The sequence below is a fragment of the Gracilinanus agilis genome, chromosome 5, assembly GCF_016433145.1.
Source record: "Gracilinanus agilis isolate LMUSP501 chromosome 5, AgileGrace, whole genome shotgun sequence".
NCBI classification, from domain to species: Eukaryota; Metazoa; Chordata; class Mammalia; order Didelphimorphia; family Didelphidae; genus Gracilinanus; species Gracilinanus agilis.
In genome coordinates, this window is record NC_058134.1 from 212736654 (window position 1) to 212754400 (window position 17747).

Consider the following 17747-nt stretch of genomic DNA (forward strand, 5'->3'; position numbering starts at 1 on the left):
GTGAAAGGACCTGGCATGGAAAAAAGTAGCAGCAATTTACTTGAAAAAAATGGGAAGGGGGTGGCTTAGTGGCCTACAAGCTCAATGTGAGTCAAAGATGTGATATGGTAGCCAGAAAAGTTAATAAGATCATAAACTGGATTAAGAAAAGTAATGTGTCTAGGTCTGGACCAGGGAGGGGTGACAGTACCTCTGAATTCTGCTCTGATCAGACCACTTCTATAATAATATATTATATTATTGATGCTACATTTTAGGGAAGAAAGTGTACAGAGAAAGGCAATCAGAGTGGTGAATGGCATGGTGATCATGCCATGTTTGGTTTGATTTGAAAAGCTGGAGAGGTTTTAGTCTGGAGAAGAGAAGACTTGAGAACCATGTGGCTGTTTTTCAGCATTTAAAGGACCATTGTATGGAAGAGAAGTGAGATGTGTTCTGCTTAGCCCTAGCGGACAGGACTAGGATCCATTTTGGGAGAGGATATAAGGAGGTATATTTAGGCTTAATGTTAGGAAGAAGTTCCTAATGATTAGAGCTATCCCAAACAGAGTGCATTTCCTTGGAGGTCTGCAAACAAAGGATGCTCTATAGCTTGTAATGAAGATTCATTATAAGGCATGGGTTTGACTGAGCAGTTTCTGAGGTTCTTTCCAAAGTGCTGGTCTGAGATTCTGATTCTATGACTCAGTATGTACTGGGGCTGCCACTTCATGGCCGTGCCACCTTGGACAAGTTGGTTTCTGTGCCTGTGTCTTCATCTCTGGGTTAGAAATGATCTGTACTACCTCTTGGGGCTGATGAATATTGGGTTCATAGCTCTGTAAATTGCCTTATAAGAGTTCCCAGCCTAAGTGTGGATGGGTCAATGTTTGCACACAGGCAGAGTTCTTCTTAATTGAGATTTGCTTCTAAATAAGGTAGAATGGTGAGTATCTAGAGAGGAAGGTCTAGATTCAAATCCTGCCTCCAGCACAACAGCAGTGCAACCCCTTTCAATGCCCTCCGAGGCAGTCTAGGACTATTTATTACATGGGAGATGCTCTATAAATCAAGATTTTACAGCTAAAAGTGAATTTAGAGACCATCTAGTTCAACCCCTTCTTTGAAGAAAAAAGTGATCGTGAGATATGAAATGACTTGTCTAGGAACAGGCACTCAATTACTGTCTCGGGCAGAGAGTTCAGGTCTGTTGGTCAAAAGCTTTTTCCATTAGTTCCTATCATACTTCTTATGTATAGCTTACAATGTTTAAAAAACACACAAATGCATAGTCACCATATTGTTAGAAATTTTCTGGAATACTTGAAAACAAACTGGCAAGCCACTAAATAATAAATTCAGGAATGACATGGTCTGTCTCATTTGGAATTCTACCCAAGTTAATATTTCCAATACAGCCATAGAATGCTGATAAAAATAAAAGATTATACCTGAATTCCAGCAGCCAAAAGTGTATTATTGACCTTTTTTATTAGAAAGAACCTACTCTTGAAAATGGCCATAGCTGATATTTTGAATTTAATAAGATTTTTTTTCAAATTATCTTTACAATACTCAGGTGAACATTCTCATCTCTATTTTACAGACAAAACCAAGATTGAGATTTTTAAAAGACTTGTGTATGGTCCTGTAGGTAGTGCATATAGGAGGAGGGGTTCAGATACTCAAGCCTCTTCTCAATCCAAGTCCAGCAAACTTTCCACTGTACCTTGCCCCTCTTGGAAATATTTCTTTTGGATGATTTTCTGCCATTGGCATGACTTTTTCTTAGTAATTTTGGTATTCATAGTACTCTTTAGGAGTTCTCTTTCATATCCCAGAACCAGCAAAGCAGTGTGCTGCTGCCTGGCACCATGTCTTCCAGCCGGACGTGACTCTGCTTTATTCATTTGAGATGATGATTGGCAGTGGAACGTCCAGGCCCATCTCAGCAGTGGCCGACCCCTTGATATCTCAGCCTTTAGTCACTGTTTGGGAGGGGAGGAAGAGCGGAGCCCAGACTTGGGCTTTCGTTGGTCTGAGGAGCTCTTGGTGAGGAGACTCCCTCGGGCTCCCCATGCCAGTGGGCAGCTTCTCTTCATCTGGTGGTTTGAGCGAGTTGCCCAGCTCATGGAGGAGTTAAATGGCCTTCCAGGGTATCTAGAGTGTCTGTTTGAGTGGTGCAGCCTGAACCATTATCTTCCTGATTTCAAGGACTTCTCTCTATCTGCCATGTGAGACCACTTCTGAGAAGAATTAGTAGAAAAACAATAATAGCATAACAGAGTTATAATCCTTAAGGAGACAAGAAACTAGAGCAACATGGGAAAAGGTTAAATGGAAACTTTTGTTGTAGTTCAATCGTTTGGCCACGTCCATCTCTTTGTGACTTCATGGACCCTAGCTCTCCATGGTGTTTCCTTGGCCAGGATTCTGGAGTGGTTTGCCATTGCCTTCTCCAGGGGATCCTTTTTGTCAGTTAGTGAGAGGTTACTTGGCTTGGGCACAGCCATACAGCTAGGAAACGTTGGAGGCTAAATTTGAATTCGGGTCTTCCAGGCTTCCTAGCATTCCTTCCACTGAGCCACTAAGAAGTGTAGGAGGCTAGATTTGAACTCAGGTCTTCTGACTCAGATCCAATGCTCTTAAACAATGAGCCCCAATTACCTATTAAATTACAATGGATTACATTTATACAGCACTCGGTGGTTATAAAATATGTGTCAAATATTGTCTCATTTGATGCTCACTGCTCTGTGAAGTAGGTCATTTAATTTTATTACTTTATTTTATAGATAAGGGAAAATGAGTCTCAGGTAGATATTAAGTAACTTGTGTGATATTCCCTGGGAAGATAGTGGTTAAGCCAGGACTTGAATGTGAACCTTCTGCTCAATTCTCTTACAGCAGTGGTGTCAAACTCAAGTAGAAATAGGGGCTAATCCTTACAAAAAGATTTCTGCGCACAATTATTGACTTAGTTTTTAAATGTATTATTAAATGTTTGTTATATTTTTATTTATCTTGTAAAATATTTCCCAGTTACGCCTTAGTCTGATTTAAACTTGTAATATAGAAAACTGCACTTAGGAATGCTATGGTCTGTTCTGTGGTTACTGTTAAGTAGTCTGGGCTTGCTTTTATGGACACCTGTTCTACATAAAAGCATATTTCCTCTCAGTAGGACCAGAATGGAATAGAGTTAGAGATAATAGGTTTTTATTTTTGCTATTCTTGACTTCTTTAATGTTATTTTGTAGCATCAACTCAGGCTTCTGGAAGCTCAAAAGAGAAATCAAGAAGTGGTTCTTCGTCGTAAAACAGAAGAGGTATAGTAATGAGATTTTTTGAGAAATTTTGCAACAAGTTTAATAATTTCTTAGAATAAGGACATGAGCTCATCTCTTCTTTTTTTAGGTTACAGCTCTTCGTCGGCAAGTAAGACCCATGTCAGATAAAGTAGCTGGGAAAGTTGTTAGAAAACTGAGCTCACCTGATGTCCCTGCTCAGGACTTGGGGTCTAATATAACCTCTGTAGATTCAGATTCAACCAGAGGAGGAATACAACAGAAAATGAAAATTCCAGTTGCAAGAGTTCAGGCATTACCAGTTGTCCCAGTGAATGGTACCAGGTAAAAAGGATTCTCCTTTTCTCCTGAAACAGCTCTTTTAGGTATTGCCCCTAAATGTATATGAGCATACCTTTCCAGCCTTTAGATATATGATGTCTCTTCACACAGGGCTTGGTCTTGCTCTTCCTCACACATCAAACCCCACTTCTGCTCTTCTGTCTCCAGTCCGCCCTTTGCAGCTCAGGGGCGCTGCCTCTTCCCCCTCCCCTCACAGTGCCCGGCTCCCTTTCATGCTCACTCACTTCAAGTGCGATCTTTCCTATCTCCCCCTCACACCAAATACTTTGGCTGAACTTACACGTGCACATGTGTCTGCTTGGAGAGAACGTGAACTCTTGAGGGGGAGGACAGTTTCATTGCTGTCTTTGTATCCCCAGCCATATCTATATCTATATCTATGTCTATGTCTATATCTATATCTTGGTGAGTGAGTGATTACATGAAAAGCCTTGTATTATGTAAATATGTATGATAAAAGCATGCTCAGAAATGTTTTTATACAAATGTTTACAGAAAGAAATACCAAAGAAAAGGAATACCTGGTCGTGTGTTCACATCAAAGACAGCCCGGATGAAATGGCAGCTGCTTGAGCGTCGGGTCACAGACATCATTATGCAGAGAATGACCATTTCAAATATGGAAGCTGATATGAATAGACTCCTCAAGGTATGACATATCATACTTCAGTTTAGATGTTAGGTTCAAATTACTTTGTCCTTCATTAAATGCATAAATTTTTTAAAAAGTTTTTTCTTAGCCTTGGTTTTTTTAATATTTCTTTCATAGAGGCAGCTGGGTAGCTCAGTGGATTGAGAGTCAGGCCTAGAGATGGGAGGTCCTAGGTTCAAATCTGGCCGCAGACACATCCTAGCTGTGTGACTCTGAGCAAGTCACTTAACCCCCATTGCCCACCCTTACCACTCTTCCACCTAGGAGCCAATACACAGAAGTCAAGGGTTTAAATATCTCTTTCATGTTCCATTTTTTTTTTTGGTCAATAGCAACGAGAAGAACTCACAAAAAGAAGAGAGAAACTTTCAAAACGAAAGGAAAAGTTAACAAAGGAAAATGGAGATAGTGATAGAAATGTGCTTAACATTAATGAAGAGATGGAGTCACTAACTGCAAATATAGATTACATCAATGACAGTATTTCTGATTGTCAAGCCAATATCATGCAGATGGAAGAAGCAAAGGTCAGTAATTTTTAAAAATACTTGATGACTTGGTGCAGTGGAACATTTTTTTAAATTTACATTTAATTTTTAAAATTAACAAAATATTTGAGTTTTCTATGCCTTGGAAAACTTGTAGAGGTCATTCAATATATGTAAAGGTAGTTTATGGTTTAATTGTCTTTAACTAGTCTAAAATTTTGAAAATGGGTCATAAAACTATGCCTATAAATACTAAATTTAGTCCTCTGAAAATGTTTGTTTGAAATTATTATTCTTTTCTATTTTGCTTTCTTTTTTTCCTTCCCAGACAAGCATTTATTCCTCCTCTCCTTCCTCCCTTGTGAAATTTATGTTCAACACATTTATCACAAGGTTGTTTTTTTTTGTTAACACACTTTATTTAGCATTGTGGGGAAATCTATAGACCCTTATTTTAGTTAGTTCAGTCTACATCTATTTCATCTTACTTGACTATAACTGTATGTGCCTGTTATATAAAAGTATCTATATTTAAAAGTAGGGACTTTAAATAAAATAATAATGAATTATTTGAAACATTTTAAAGGAGTTACAAATAGTTAAAAAAATTTAACAATTTGGTCCAAAGATTAAATAAGTCCATATCATCAGGAAACTTATGTCCTAGTAAAGGGGATGAATACTTAATAGAGGTCCAAATAAAGTAATATGAAATATTTAATGAAGAAGAGATCAAATATGTAGTATGGAGTGGGAGATGAAAATGTGCAAAGACTCAGTAGAGGAGATAATGTTTGAGTTAGGCCTTGTTTTAATAGGAAAAGACGGGGAATAATTCTGTTGTAAGGACTCAAAGTCAAAGATATGGAGATGAGGGGTTAGGGTGAGATTATGAAATGCTAAATAATCCTATTTGGTTGCAATATATAGTATATTTAAGGAAGTATTTAAAAGTATGGTCAAATTGTAGAAGATTTTTTAATGTAAAGTTGTTTATAGTTTGTATTATGAGTTTGCATTTTATTTCATAGGTAATGGGGAGCCACTGAAAGTTTTACATTATTATTATTATTATTAGATCCAAATCTGTTATTTCATTAGTATAAGAAATTTCTAGTTTAATAAATTTCTTTCTACCAATGCAGATAGACAACTGTTCTTCTTATTTTATTTTTAAGTTTCTTGAGTGTTGTAAAATTAAATAATCTGCTCTTGATCAACTAGGCAGTATATGTCAGGACCAGGATTTGAACCTAGGCCTTCTTGTCTCCAAGGCTGGCTATCTGCCTAATAATGCTCCATGCTTTCTGTCCTTGCTGGTATTTCTTAACCCTGTATTTATACTACTTACTTTAAAATCTTATTTACAACAGAGATAACCTCAGAGGTTAAGGTGCTTTATTCAGTATCTCTTACTCTGAACAATCTTAAAGTGGAAACAAAAATTCAGGGCTATCCAATATTTAATTTTTAAGCCTTTTCTTCTAGCCAAAATGGATTTATCCTTTATTCCTTCCCACCCTCACCCCTCTAAGAATGTGCTTTCTCTCCTTTACAGCTTGATCATGTGTTTCTCCTTTCCAAGAATGTCTTCCTCTATCTTCTCCTTTATCAAATACTACTCAACCTTTAAAGGCCAGCTCAAACATTACCTCAACTTTCTTATCTGTAAAATAGAGGAAGCAATAATTTTCATGCAATGAGGAAAATACTGTATAAATATGATTTTATTTTTTATTTTAAAAATATTTATTTATTACCAATTAATAAATGTAATTTTAAAAAATACTACCATTTCATACCTTAGGGAAGAGTTTGAGTAGACAGACTTTGGGATTCTTCTATGATACCTTATTCTGAAGTATTCTTTCCTTTTAACTTATGATTCCTGTGGCACTTATACTGCCTTATAGTATTACTTCACTTTTCACATACGTCTTTATGTCTTTTCTTCCTAATGGATTGTAAACATGTTAAAGGCAGGGACTATAGTTTATGCTTTTCCAAATTGTCAACATTGCCTTACAAATAATAAATGTGATACTAGGATCCATGATTTCTTCAGTGTGGGTACTCCTTCCGTGAAGGATATTAACATCATCTCATACAGTGTGGATTTTTTCCCATGTTTTATCATAAATATTTTCTAAGAGACCCACCCAAATGGTTGAGCATGGGCTTTTTTCCCCTTAATATTTTAGAGTTGTCATACTATAACTTGGATTCTTATTGTTCTTGCTAAATTTATTTTTTAAATTTACTATTCCAATTATACATGTCCTTAGTAATATAAAAGCCAAGATATTTACACTAGCAGGGATTCATTGTTAAAACATTAAGGACACATATTAAATGTTCATTGTATGGTTGTTAATTCATTTAGCTCAAATTAATGATCACAATTTTGTTTTTGTTTTAGGAAGAAGGAGAGACTCTTGATGTCACAGCAGTGATAAATGCTTGTACTCTAACAGAGGCTCGCTATCTTCTAGACCATTTTCTGTCAATGGGCATTAATAAGGTAAAGTACAAATACACTATTTAGTGACTACACTAAACATAGTATTAAATACTCATGCCATCCTGAAACATATTAATCAGGTCCAACCCAGTTCCCTGAAATCGTAACTTTCATTGGTTCTGTAAAAATGTGTCATGATCTTGTACATGTCAAACTGATTTTTTAAAATAAAATTTTATTTTATTTTCATATAGGATCCACCTTCTCTTCCTTCCACTTTCCCTTTAAAATAATACCCTTTTTTCCCATTGGAGAAAGCAAGAAAAACAAAGTCCCATTACAAACCTATATGGTCAAGCAAAACAAATTCCCACATTGGAAATGTCCAAAATATGTCCCCATCTGAATTCTGAGTATATCCTTTCTATCGGAAGGTGTGTAGCGTATTTCATCATGAGGCCTCTAGAATTGTGGTTGATTATTGTGTTGATCAAAGTTCTAAGTCTTTCAATTTTTTTGTCCTTACAATATTGTTATATATATTATATAAATATATTATGTAAATCTGATTCTCTTCACTTCACTCTGCAGAAGTTTATGCTTCTCTGAAATCATTCCCTTCATCATTTCTTACAGCACAATAATATTCCATCTCATACATATCCTATAACATGTTCAGTCATTCCCCAATTTATGAAGACTTCCAAATTTTCTAATTCCTTGCCACTACAAACAACTGATATATTTTTGTAAATATATATCCTTCTAGCTTTGATCTCTTTAGGGCTATAGAACTAGTAGTAAGTAGTATTGCTGGATAAAGGGATATGCATAGTTTAACATTTTGTTGGATAGCAGAATCACTTTTGCTGTCCATTTTTCATTAGCTTGTCTTTTACTATCCTAAAATTTTATGACAGCTAGATACTAAATAAATATCCCTTTTGCATTAAGCAAAAAGATAAAAGTCTAAAGAATCCCAGCATATTGCTTTTGCTTTGTTACTGATTTTTAGACATTCAATAAGAATTCAGAGTGGAAAGAAAATAACCATTTTAATTTGAAACCTGTTTGACTAGAAGACATCTTTCTCCTCTTACTCCCAAATGATTAAAAAATATGATGGTAGCTAGTCTGGGTTAAATTGTCCTGTGATTCATATCATTTTTTCCTGAGGTGAGAGTTACCTCCTTCATGTGGACATTTGAGGAGAAATAAATTTTGTTTAATTTCTCAAAGGGGCCCATTTTTTAATTTTAATTTTTGGTGACATTTCAGGGTCTACAAGCAGCCCAGAAAGAGGCTCAAATTAAAGTTCTTGAAGGGCGACTTAAGCAAACGGAAATAACTAGTGCCACTCAAAATCAGCTTTTATTCCATATGTTGAAAGAGAAAGCAGAATTAAATCCTGAGCTAGATGCTTTACTAGGACATGCTTTACAAGGTAATTTTGATTACATTTTAGTTTAATAAAATGCATGGTTATTTTTAGCTCTTGCTGCCTGCTGTGCTAGATATTTTTTCCCATTACTTTTGTGAATAGATGCTGTATTTACTTAGGCTTCTGAAAATTATTCCATGTTTAATTTGTATGCAAGGACTTTTTTGAAGATAGATCAGAACAGGAAAAAAAAGATAATTTATAATATGGTTGTCATGATTTTAAAAATTCAACTAAGCTACTTGAGTGTCATTAAGACTACTAAGATATTAAGCAGATCATATGTATCAAAGGATGAAATTATGTTTGCTACGGCATCTATTCTACTTCTCTTAAAGTTAAATAGGACATAATCTTATTTTATGGGGCAATTTTTGAAGTTGGATCTGTTTTGATTGGAGTGTTGCTTTTTGTTTCCTTTTTACTGTTGTTTACACAGATCTAGATAGCATATCATTAGGTGAGTATATTAGCTTTTTGTGTACTCTACAACTGCATGAATTACTAATTATTCATGTCCACTAACTGTGGTGCATCTTAGTGTTGTTTTTTTTTTTAACAGTCAACTGCTTTTGCATGTACTGTTTTTATAAACATACTATCACAAAGTTACTTTTCTCCATAATTCAAAACTACTTCGTTTTGCAGTTCATCACTTATTTACCAGAGGGTCAGAGCAAGAAATAGGCCTTCCTTAATGACCTTTCTGTCTTCTGAAGTTCTGTAGAACCTGTGACTTCTTGGTAAACCCTACATATTAGATTGCATTTCATTTATGTTCTCTTTCCAGCTGAGAGAAATACAATAAGTAGTATTAATTAAAGACATATCTATTAACTTCCATTCCTTGTTTTAACATCAAGTAACTTATTTTGGAAATTAAGCTCTTTGTGAATTAGCCTATTGTGTTGTTATTGATCCTGATATTTAAGACAGACTTTTATATACTGGCATGTCCGTGTTTGTAACTGCAACATTTAAAAAAGCATGCACTTTAAACTACTTCCATGGCTTATGTGTAGAATTTTATTTTTTGTCAGTATGAGAAGAGTAATTCTACATTATAATATTAGGAAATTCAGCCTTTCTATATTTTTTGACTTTGCACCTGAATACCCAGAGGTATTAGATAAATTTCACCAGCAAGGTAAAATCTTAAAGGTTCTTTTGTAACGTTCTTGTTTCCATGAAGTTTTATTTTTTCAGAATTAATCTTAAAATTTGAAAATTTAAAAAGTAACTAAAATCTCTTTAAGAGTAGGATAGGGAAACAACTGATAAAATAAATGGAAAATGTTGTTGAGACCATGTAGATTAAGTAGTCACTATAAATTCACCTTTAGTTTACTTAAATGGTATATTGGAGAATATTTGGATGATATGGTTTTCCAATAATTATATTTGTGTATATGTGCTTATGGTATATTCGATAGAGAGTCAGATTCAGAATTTAAAAAAACAAACTTGGGTTCAAATTATGTCTCTGATGTAAACTGGCTATAGAACCTGTCAAAACTATACCACAAGGGCAACTAAGTAGCACAGTGGATAGAGCACCAGGCCTTGAGTCCTGAAGACCTGGGTTCAAATCCGGCCTCAGGCACTTATTAGCTGTGTGACCCTGGGCAAGCCAATTAACCCCAATTGCCTAGGTCTTCCCACTCTTCTGTCTTAGAATTGATACTAGGGTAGAAGTTAATGGTTAAAAAAAAAAAAAAAACTACTATGGAGAAGATGCTGAAAAACCATCATAAAGGAAATGTTCTCATTAGTAATAATTCATCCATTCCACTGAAATTTCAGGTTCAAACTAATACACCCAAATTCATGTATGTGCATATATAGATGTGTATGTATATAATTTTGAGGTGATTATTAAAATTGTATATTAATATTTTTATAATGCTCAAAAGACTTTAATTTCTTTTTTAAATTAAAATTTTTTTCAATCAACAAAGATCTATCTTTTCTTTCTCTCTCTTTAAAAAAAAATCCTTACCTTCTGTCTTAGAATCAATACTGGGTATTGGTTCCAAGGCAGAAAAAGAGTAAGGGCTAAGTAGTGACTTGCCCAGAGTCACACAGCTACAAATTGTCTGAGACCAGAGTTGATCCCAGGATCTCCTGACTCTAGACCTGACCCAGTCTGTTTTTTCTCCTTCCTACTACCCTTTCTTATGGTGTTCTACCTATCAAAAAAGCAGGAAAAAAAGATAAAACCTTTGTAACTAACACATATAGTCAAGCAAAACAAATTGCTGCTTTGTTTTTATGTCCAAAAAATAAGTCTCAGTTTGCACTCTTGAGTTTTCTTCTCCCATCTAACCCTATTGAAAAAAAAACTGTAATAAAAATATGCATAGTCAGACAAAACAAATTCCTACATTGGTCATACCTCCCCAACCCCCCAAAAAAGCCTCTCTTCTGCATCTTTCTCAGGGTCACATAATCAGACTAAAGAGAGACTTGAGCCTATTCCTTTTCAATTCAGGCCATCTCACTATTCAGTAAATCTCACTGCTTCTTGGGAGTTAAGAACTTGTTACAAGACAAGTCATTCAAAGCATGAGGTGACATAGTGTAGGTGGAGTCACAAAAGGACTCATGGCCCCTGACATGAACTTTGAGTGGGTAGGACTTCTGCTTAAGGTAGTGATATAAAAGCTGGTAAAGGAACCTGGCATAAAGTTAAAAATGATGAAAACTGAAGAGAAACAAAACTACACAGAAATACGACCCAAAGTCAGTGGAGTCTGGAACAGGGCCTACATCCGAGGTGGCCACCCTTAACTCTGGCAGACAGGGTTGGATCTCTGAAGGCTCCAGTAAATGAGTAAAGATAAGGAAGGTGGAGAGAAGCGCCACACCAGTGAAGCTACCTTGAACACCAGTAATTAATTTGGAAGTCAACTAGTGCTCTGAATAGAAGGGTCACGAGCCAATTTACTCTAGTATTTGGGGCTCTAAAAATGATTCTGATCTGTGAGACAAAAGGTAAGCACCAAGGCCAAGAGCAGACAGGGCATGAGACAAGCACGATCTCTCGCAAATGAATGAGGCCAACCAGGGCACGGAACTTGCTGGGAGTGAAAAATAAGACCATAATTTTATAACTAGAAGAAACCTTACAGGTGTAAAAGTGAAATTTGGGAAATGCCATCTAAAAGTGTATATATTTCTATGGATAAGGGAAATGTATCAAAACTACATTTCCCGTGATCCAACATGGTCCAACTGGTTTCCGTTTCCGACATCTTGACGCAGGGGAGAGCTTAAATCTCCTGGGTTAGGAGGGAGTGGCCTCTCTTTGAGAGTAGGCGCTTGGCTAGGAGGCAGTAATGGAGGCGGCAGTTTTGAATGCTTACAAGCGCGTGGTCTGATAACTTTATCTATCAACATGGCTTTAATTAAAATACTAATTTATATATTTATACCAGCCTTTATCATTTTTAATATTTATACAGGCCAATGAGTCCAAACTCATTGATAACTAGAAATCTGTTGAATTTGCAAATAAAATAGAAGCTAGTTACTAAATTTGTTATATAACTAGAGATTTTAAACTACAGTTGTTTTTTTAGAAAACAGAATAATACTAAAGTAGATATTCTGAAAGTTAAAAGACAATAAATAAAATTGATAATAAAAACTAATTGAATTACTCAACTAATAAAACTAGGGACTAGTCTTTGAATAATAAAATTTGTAAGCCCCTAGCCAATCTTTTTTAGAAAGCAGAAAAATAAATTGCTGATGTAAGAAATTAAAAAAGAGTTCATTGTAAAGGGGAAATAAAGGAAATTATTAAAAATTCTTTTGCACAGGTACATGCTAACAAATACCTGAGAATTTAAATGAAAAGGATGAATATTTACTAAAATTTTTAAAAATCCAGAATAATAGAACAAGAAGTAGAAGATTAAGTAACTGCTGCCTACAAAAAGACATTGAACAAGCTACAAATGGATTCCCAAAGGAGTGGAATTCTATCAAACATTCAAAAACACAGTTCTAATAATACATAAATTGTTTGTGAAAAAAAAGGAAGGAAGGAAGGAAGGAAGGAAGGAAGGAAGGAAGGAAGGAAGGAAGAAAGAAAGAAAGAAAGAAAGAAAGAAAGAAAGAAAGAAAGAAAGAAAGAAAGAAAGAAAGAAAGAAAGAAAGAAAGAAAGAAAGAAAGAAAGAAAGAAAGAAAGAAAGAAAGAAAGAAAGAAAGAAAGAAAGAAAGAAAGAAAGAAAGAAAGAAAGAAAGAAAGAAAGAAAGAAAGAAAGAAAGAAAGAAAGAAAGAAAGAAAGAAAGAAAGAAAGAAAGAAAGAAAGAAAGAAAGAAAGAAAGAAAGAAAGAAAGAAAGAAAGAAAGAAAGAAAGAAAGAAAGAAAGAAAGAAAGAAAGAAAGAAAGAAAGAAAGAAAGAAAGAAAGAAAGAAAGAAAGAAAGAAAGAAAGAAAGAAAGAAAGAAAGAAAGAAAGAAAGAAAGAAAGAAAGAAAGAAAGAAAGAAAGAAAATAAAGATCTCTCCAGACTCCTTCTGTGAAATGAATACAACTGATATCTACCAGTGAAAAGTAAAATAAAGAAAATGATAAACCAATATCTAATGAATATTGATGCAAAAATTCATTAAATTATTAGCAAAAGGACTGCAACAACATTATTTAAAAAAGCAACCTTTGTTCAGCATCTCTAATGCAATTCTCCATCACGAGATTGGGAGATAGGTGTTCTAGATAGTCATCGGGCTGAGGCATTGATCATAAGCCATAGGTAAAGATTTGAGGCAAGAAGGCTATTTAAGATCTTATTGCAGGAGGTGAGGGGATAGCTGAAGCAGTCTGAGACTACAGAGAAGGGTACAGATCTAAGAGGTGTCAGAGGAGTATACTGATCAATCATTTTTCTATTGATATTCCTTTAAAGCCACAAAAAAATGAATCAGCAGCAATGTCTTAAAATGTTTGTTGTTATTCAGTTTTATTCGTGTCCAGTTTTTAGTGGCTCCATTTGGGGTTTTCTTGGCAGAGATATTGCAGTAGTTTGCCATTTTCTTTCTCCATCTCATTTTATAGATGAGGAACTGAGGAAAACAGTCAAGCGACTTACCCAGGGTCACCCAGCTAGAAAGTGTCTGAGGCCAAATTTGAATTCCTGAGCTTTCCTGACTCCAGGTCAGGCACTCTATACACTGGGCTATCTAGCTGCCACATTTCTTGAAATGGCAGCCCATAAAAATGCAGAGGAGCCATTTTATTTTCCTGACTATTGGATTTGTATGTTTTCTTTGTTATTAGTCTGATACATTTATCTGAAATGGCTGGTTTTATGTTTATTATGGACAAGTTTATCAAAGTGCTGGCATCCTGTGGCATACTGTGTGCACTTTTCCTTGGCAGAGGAAATTCTGGGCTCAGGTCACAGCCCATGTGAGGTAGGCTAGGCCTGGCCACACCAGCCTGTACGGTACCTCAGCTTTCAGCCTGGAATGAAATGAGACCCTTGTGAAACCTTTAGTAGTTGACAAAAGGACATCTACTTAGCCAAGGCATGGAGAGGATACTCGACAAGGATGGGGCCTTGATTCAGATGAACACAACTTCTTGTCTGCACTCAGAATCCTGAGAAATTGAATTAGATCTGTATTAGTGTATGACTTCTAAAAAATTTCAGGCACACGTTTTTGTGGGTTTTTTAATTTTTTCAAGCTTAATTTAATTGATGTGAGTTAAACATGTTTTCAGTTTATATTTTAAGTATACAGTTTATATGTTAATGATTTCTGATAGAGTACACCCATGTGGAATCTCAGAGTTTTCTTTTCTGACTAAGAAATGGTACAGTAAAAATTTGGAGCAAAGGATATGCATGTTCACAAATCCATAGAATTGTGCTCATCCTTGAAATATCATGCTCTATTTTCTTAACCCTCCAACTTCCCACTTTTTAAGTTTATCTTTTGCTTTAGTCTAGAAAAAAGATCTAATTATTTTCTTTGATGTTTTTATTCTATTTAGTCACAAGAACAGAAATGCATAAATTGAAAATCTAGGTGGCTGGTTTAATGTACTATGGTGTAAATTTTATCTATTTTTCTATTTTGGAAATTGTTTTTTTAGAGAATGTAGAGGATAGTACTGATGAGGAGGCCCCATTGAACAGCCCAGGAGTAGAAGGAAGGTAAGAAGTCTTTTTTTAATGATGCTGATGATGAAGATGATGATAATAGCATTTATATAATGCTTTAAGATTTTCCAAGTGCTTAACAAATATTATTTAATTTTACTTCCACAACACTTGGGAGAAGTGGGTACTTCTATTATATAATTTTTTATACATGAGGAAACTGAGACAAAGGTTAAATGACTTGCCCAGCTTTTTAAAAAAAATGTATTTGATTTGTTTATAACCTTTTAAGAAATATTATCAACTATGTTAAATTGTACCATATTAGAAAATCTGCTTAACTAAATGAATATTATCTAGAACCAGAGACCTACTTCAGTATGGATTCTTAATCTTACTAATGTGGATTTTCAGTTCAGTAATAAATATCTTAATCCACAATACCTTCTCTTATGTGATGAGGCCTTTCCACAAAACCTCTACAGGGAGCTCTGTTCTAAGAGGTTTTCCTCTGGATTCCTCTATTCTGAACAGATAACAAAAGAATGCTTGACTGTCCATTGGTTATTGCTTAGCTCTCCAACAGTAACCATTCCATCTCCATTTCTGATGTTAGCTTTTATGCCTTTTTTTAGTGTTCATTTGTTTATTAGAGTACTATGCGCATCCACCACCTACCAACCCATCACCCTTTCTTTAGCAATTCTTTAGCAATTGTCATTTTCTTTTTTGACCATGAAATAACACCAGAAGAATTTTTATTTTTAAAAGGCAGGATTTTGTTTCAGGGAGAAACTTAAAGTAATTAAAAGCATTATACATTTCTCAGATGCAAAGTGTGCAATTTTCTTCCAGTTGAGTTCTGGGCTCAGGTCACTGCCCATCTGCAGTAGACTAGGTCTAGCCACACTAGGCTGCTACCTCAGCTTTTAAATTGAAATGAAATGAGACACTTGTGGGACATTTAGTAGTTGATGAAAGGACATACTTAGCCATGGCATGAAAAGGATACTCAACCAGGACACAGTTGATTCAGATTCAGATGAACACAACTTGCTGCCTCTGAGTTTTTCACTGGTCAGCAGTCAGAATCCTAAGAAAGTAGCCAGAACTCCTCGTGGCCCTCCCCCTTTTCTACTCTGTCATCCAGGAACTTAGGTCAGGAATTGAATCCTAGTCCCTTAAGGCTTTAGGAAAAGCTAGACTAGCCTATGTGATAGGGCCTAAAAAAATAGTGTTCCTATTTCATTTCTTTCTCTTTTGCATGTATATATATATGTGTGTGTGTGCATTGTGTATATATGTATATATGTATATATGTACCTATATATGTATGGACATAGCTAGATAATGACATATATTCACATAGATAAGATAATATGTATATTTATGAACATATTTATATCCATGTAGATAAGTTAATATGTATATTTATTTTTATGTATTTGAAAAAATAAGTATTGCTTATTTATGTTTGTGTGTGCATTTTGGTGCTGGACCTGGAGTCAGCAAATCTCCTTTTCCTGAGATCAAAAATAGCCTTAGACACTTAGTAGCTGTGTGACCTTGAACAAATCATTTAACCCTATTTTCCTCAGTTTCCTCATCTATAAAATGAGCTGGAATATATTGTTCTAAAATATTCATAGGAGTTCTCTTTGTGATGGCAAAGAACTGGAAATTTCAGGGTTCCCCTTGGTTGGGGAATAGATGAACTTGTGGCATATAGTTGTGATGGAATACTATTGCAATGTAAGAAATAACAAGCAGGTTAATTTTGGAAAAACAGGGAAAGACCTACATGAAGTTATGAAGAGTGAAACAAGCAGAAAGAAGAGAATGTTACATACAGTAGCAGAAATATTATTTGAAGAATGACTTGTGTATGTCCACCTCCAGAGAAAAAAACTGATAAACAGAAATAAACAAGACATAGTTTTATATACACATTTATCTTTTTTTTAATCAAATTATGCTTTCTCTAATGGGAGGAGGGGAGGAAAAGGAGTTAACTGGGTATTTTAATGTAACAAACAAATAAATTTAAATATAAAAATAAAAATAAAATGAGCTGGAGAAGAATGTAGCAATCTACTTTAGTATCTTTGCCAAGACAACCCCAACTGGAGTCATGAAAAGTTGGAGTCATGAAAAATACCTTAGCAACAACATTTGCCCTTTGGGCTGGCCCTCTAGCTTCATGTCTGTTAATTGACATTCTTTATCCACTTGGTTTTTCTGGCACAGATAATAACACTGAATTATTCTGAGCAATTATGAATCTCATTTAGAAGGCCCTACCGAGTCACAAGCCTTGATGCAAAATGTTGCCTATCTGCAGGAACATCTACACTTGGAGATGAACTCTGTCTTGGACGTTTATATGCCAGTGGCAGACAGCCTTTGCAAGTCTGACTCACAAGGCTTTTAGGTTATTTTGCATTTGACATGTAATAGTGGCTTTCTTAGGAAATGATGATAGACTATATTATTAATATTTGTCCTTTCATCCATTTTCCATCTTTCTTGGTGTTGATAGCTTACTTAAAAGATCATGTTAAAGCTCAATTAATTGCATATCACATCTTCTAGAGGTAATTTGGTGTACTTTGTAGACTATCGATGAGTCCATAAAGTACTGAAGAGAGAAAAATCTGTATTCAAGCCCTACTTACCACATTTATTTGCTATGTGACTCTAGGCAAATTACTTAACATTTTAGAATCACAAATAACCCTCTAAAACTTTTGTGGCAAGTTATAAACAAGGTTCCATTTGTAATGGTGGAGGAATTTTCAATATTTGGAATTCTATAGTCTCATTAAAATAAAAATCATCTTTCTAGCTCTACTCAATTAATAGGTGAAGGGTTAAGTGACTAGCTAGTAAGTGAAAGAGATGAGATTTTATCCGTTATCTTCTAATTTCAATTTTTCTTCCTATTTGGGATTGATTTTTATC

At 35.0% G+C, this 17747-nt stretch overlaps 1 protein-coding gene across 4 annotated transcripts in view; it reads left to right on the forward strand.

Moving 5' to 3' along the window:
• The window catches only part of KIF21A (kinesin family member 21A), a 160659-nt gene that overhangs the window by 102845 nt on the left and 40067 nt on the right, over positions 1–17747 (forward strand). For 2 of the 4 annotated variants that reach the window (XM_044677890.1, XM_044677889.1), the window contains 8 exons: positions 3240–3308; positions 3397–3611; positions 4125–4278; positions 4614–4808; positions 7189–7290; positions 8509–8674; positions 9111–9131; positions 14780–14840. In XM_044677890.1, the coding sequence (XP_044533825.1) occupies positions 3240–3308; positions 3397–3611; positions 4125–4278; positions 4614–4808; positions 7189–7290; positions 8509–8674; positions 9111–9131; positions 14780–14840 (983 nt within the window). The remainder of the gene's footprint in view (positions 1–3239; positions 3309–3396; positions 3612–4124; positions 4279–4613; positions 4809–7188; positions 7291–8508; positions 8675–9110; positions 9132–14779; positions 14841–17747) is intronic. The other 2 variants (XM_044677891.1, XM_044677892.1) reach the window with 1 other exon arrangement.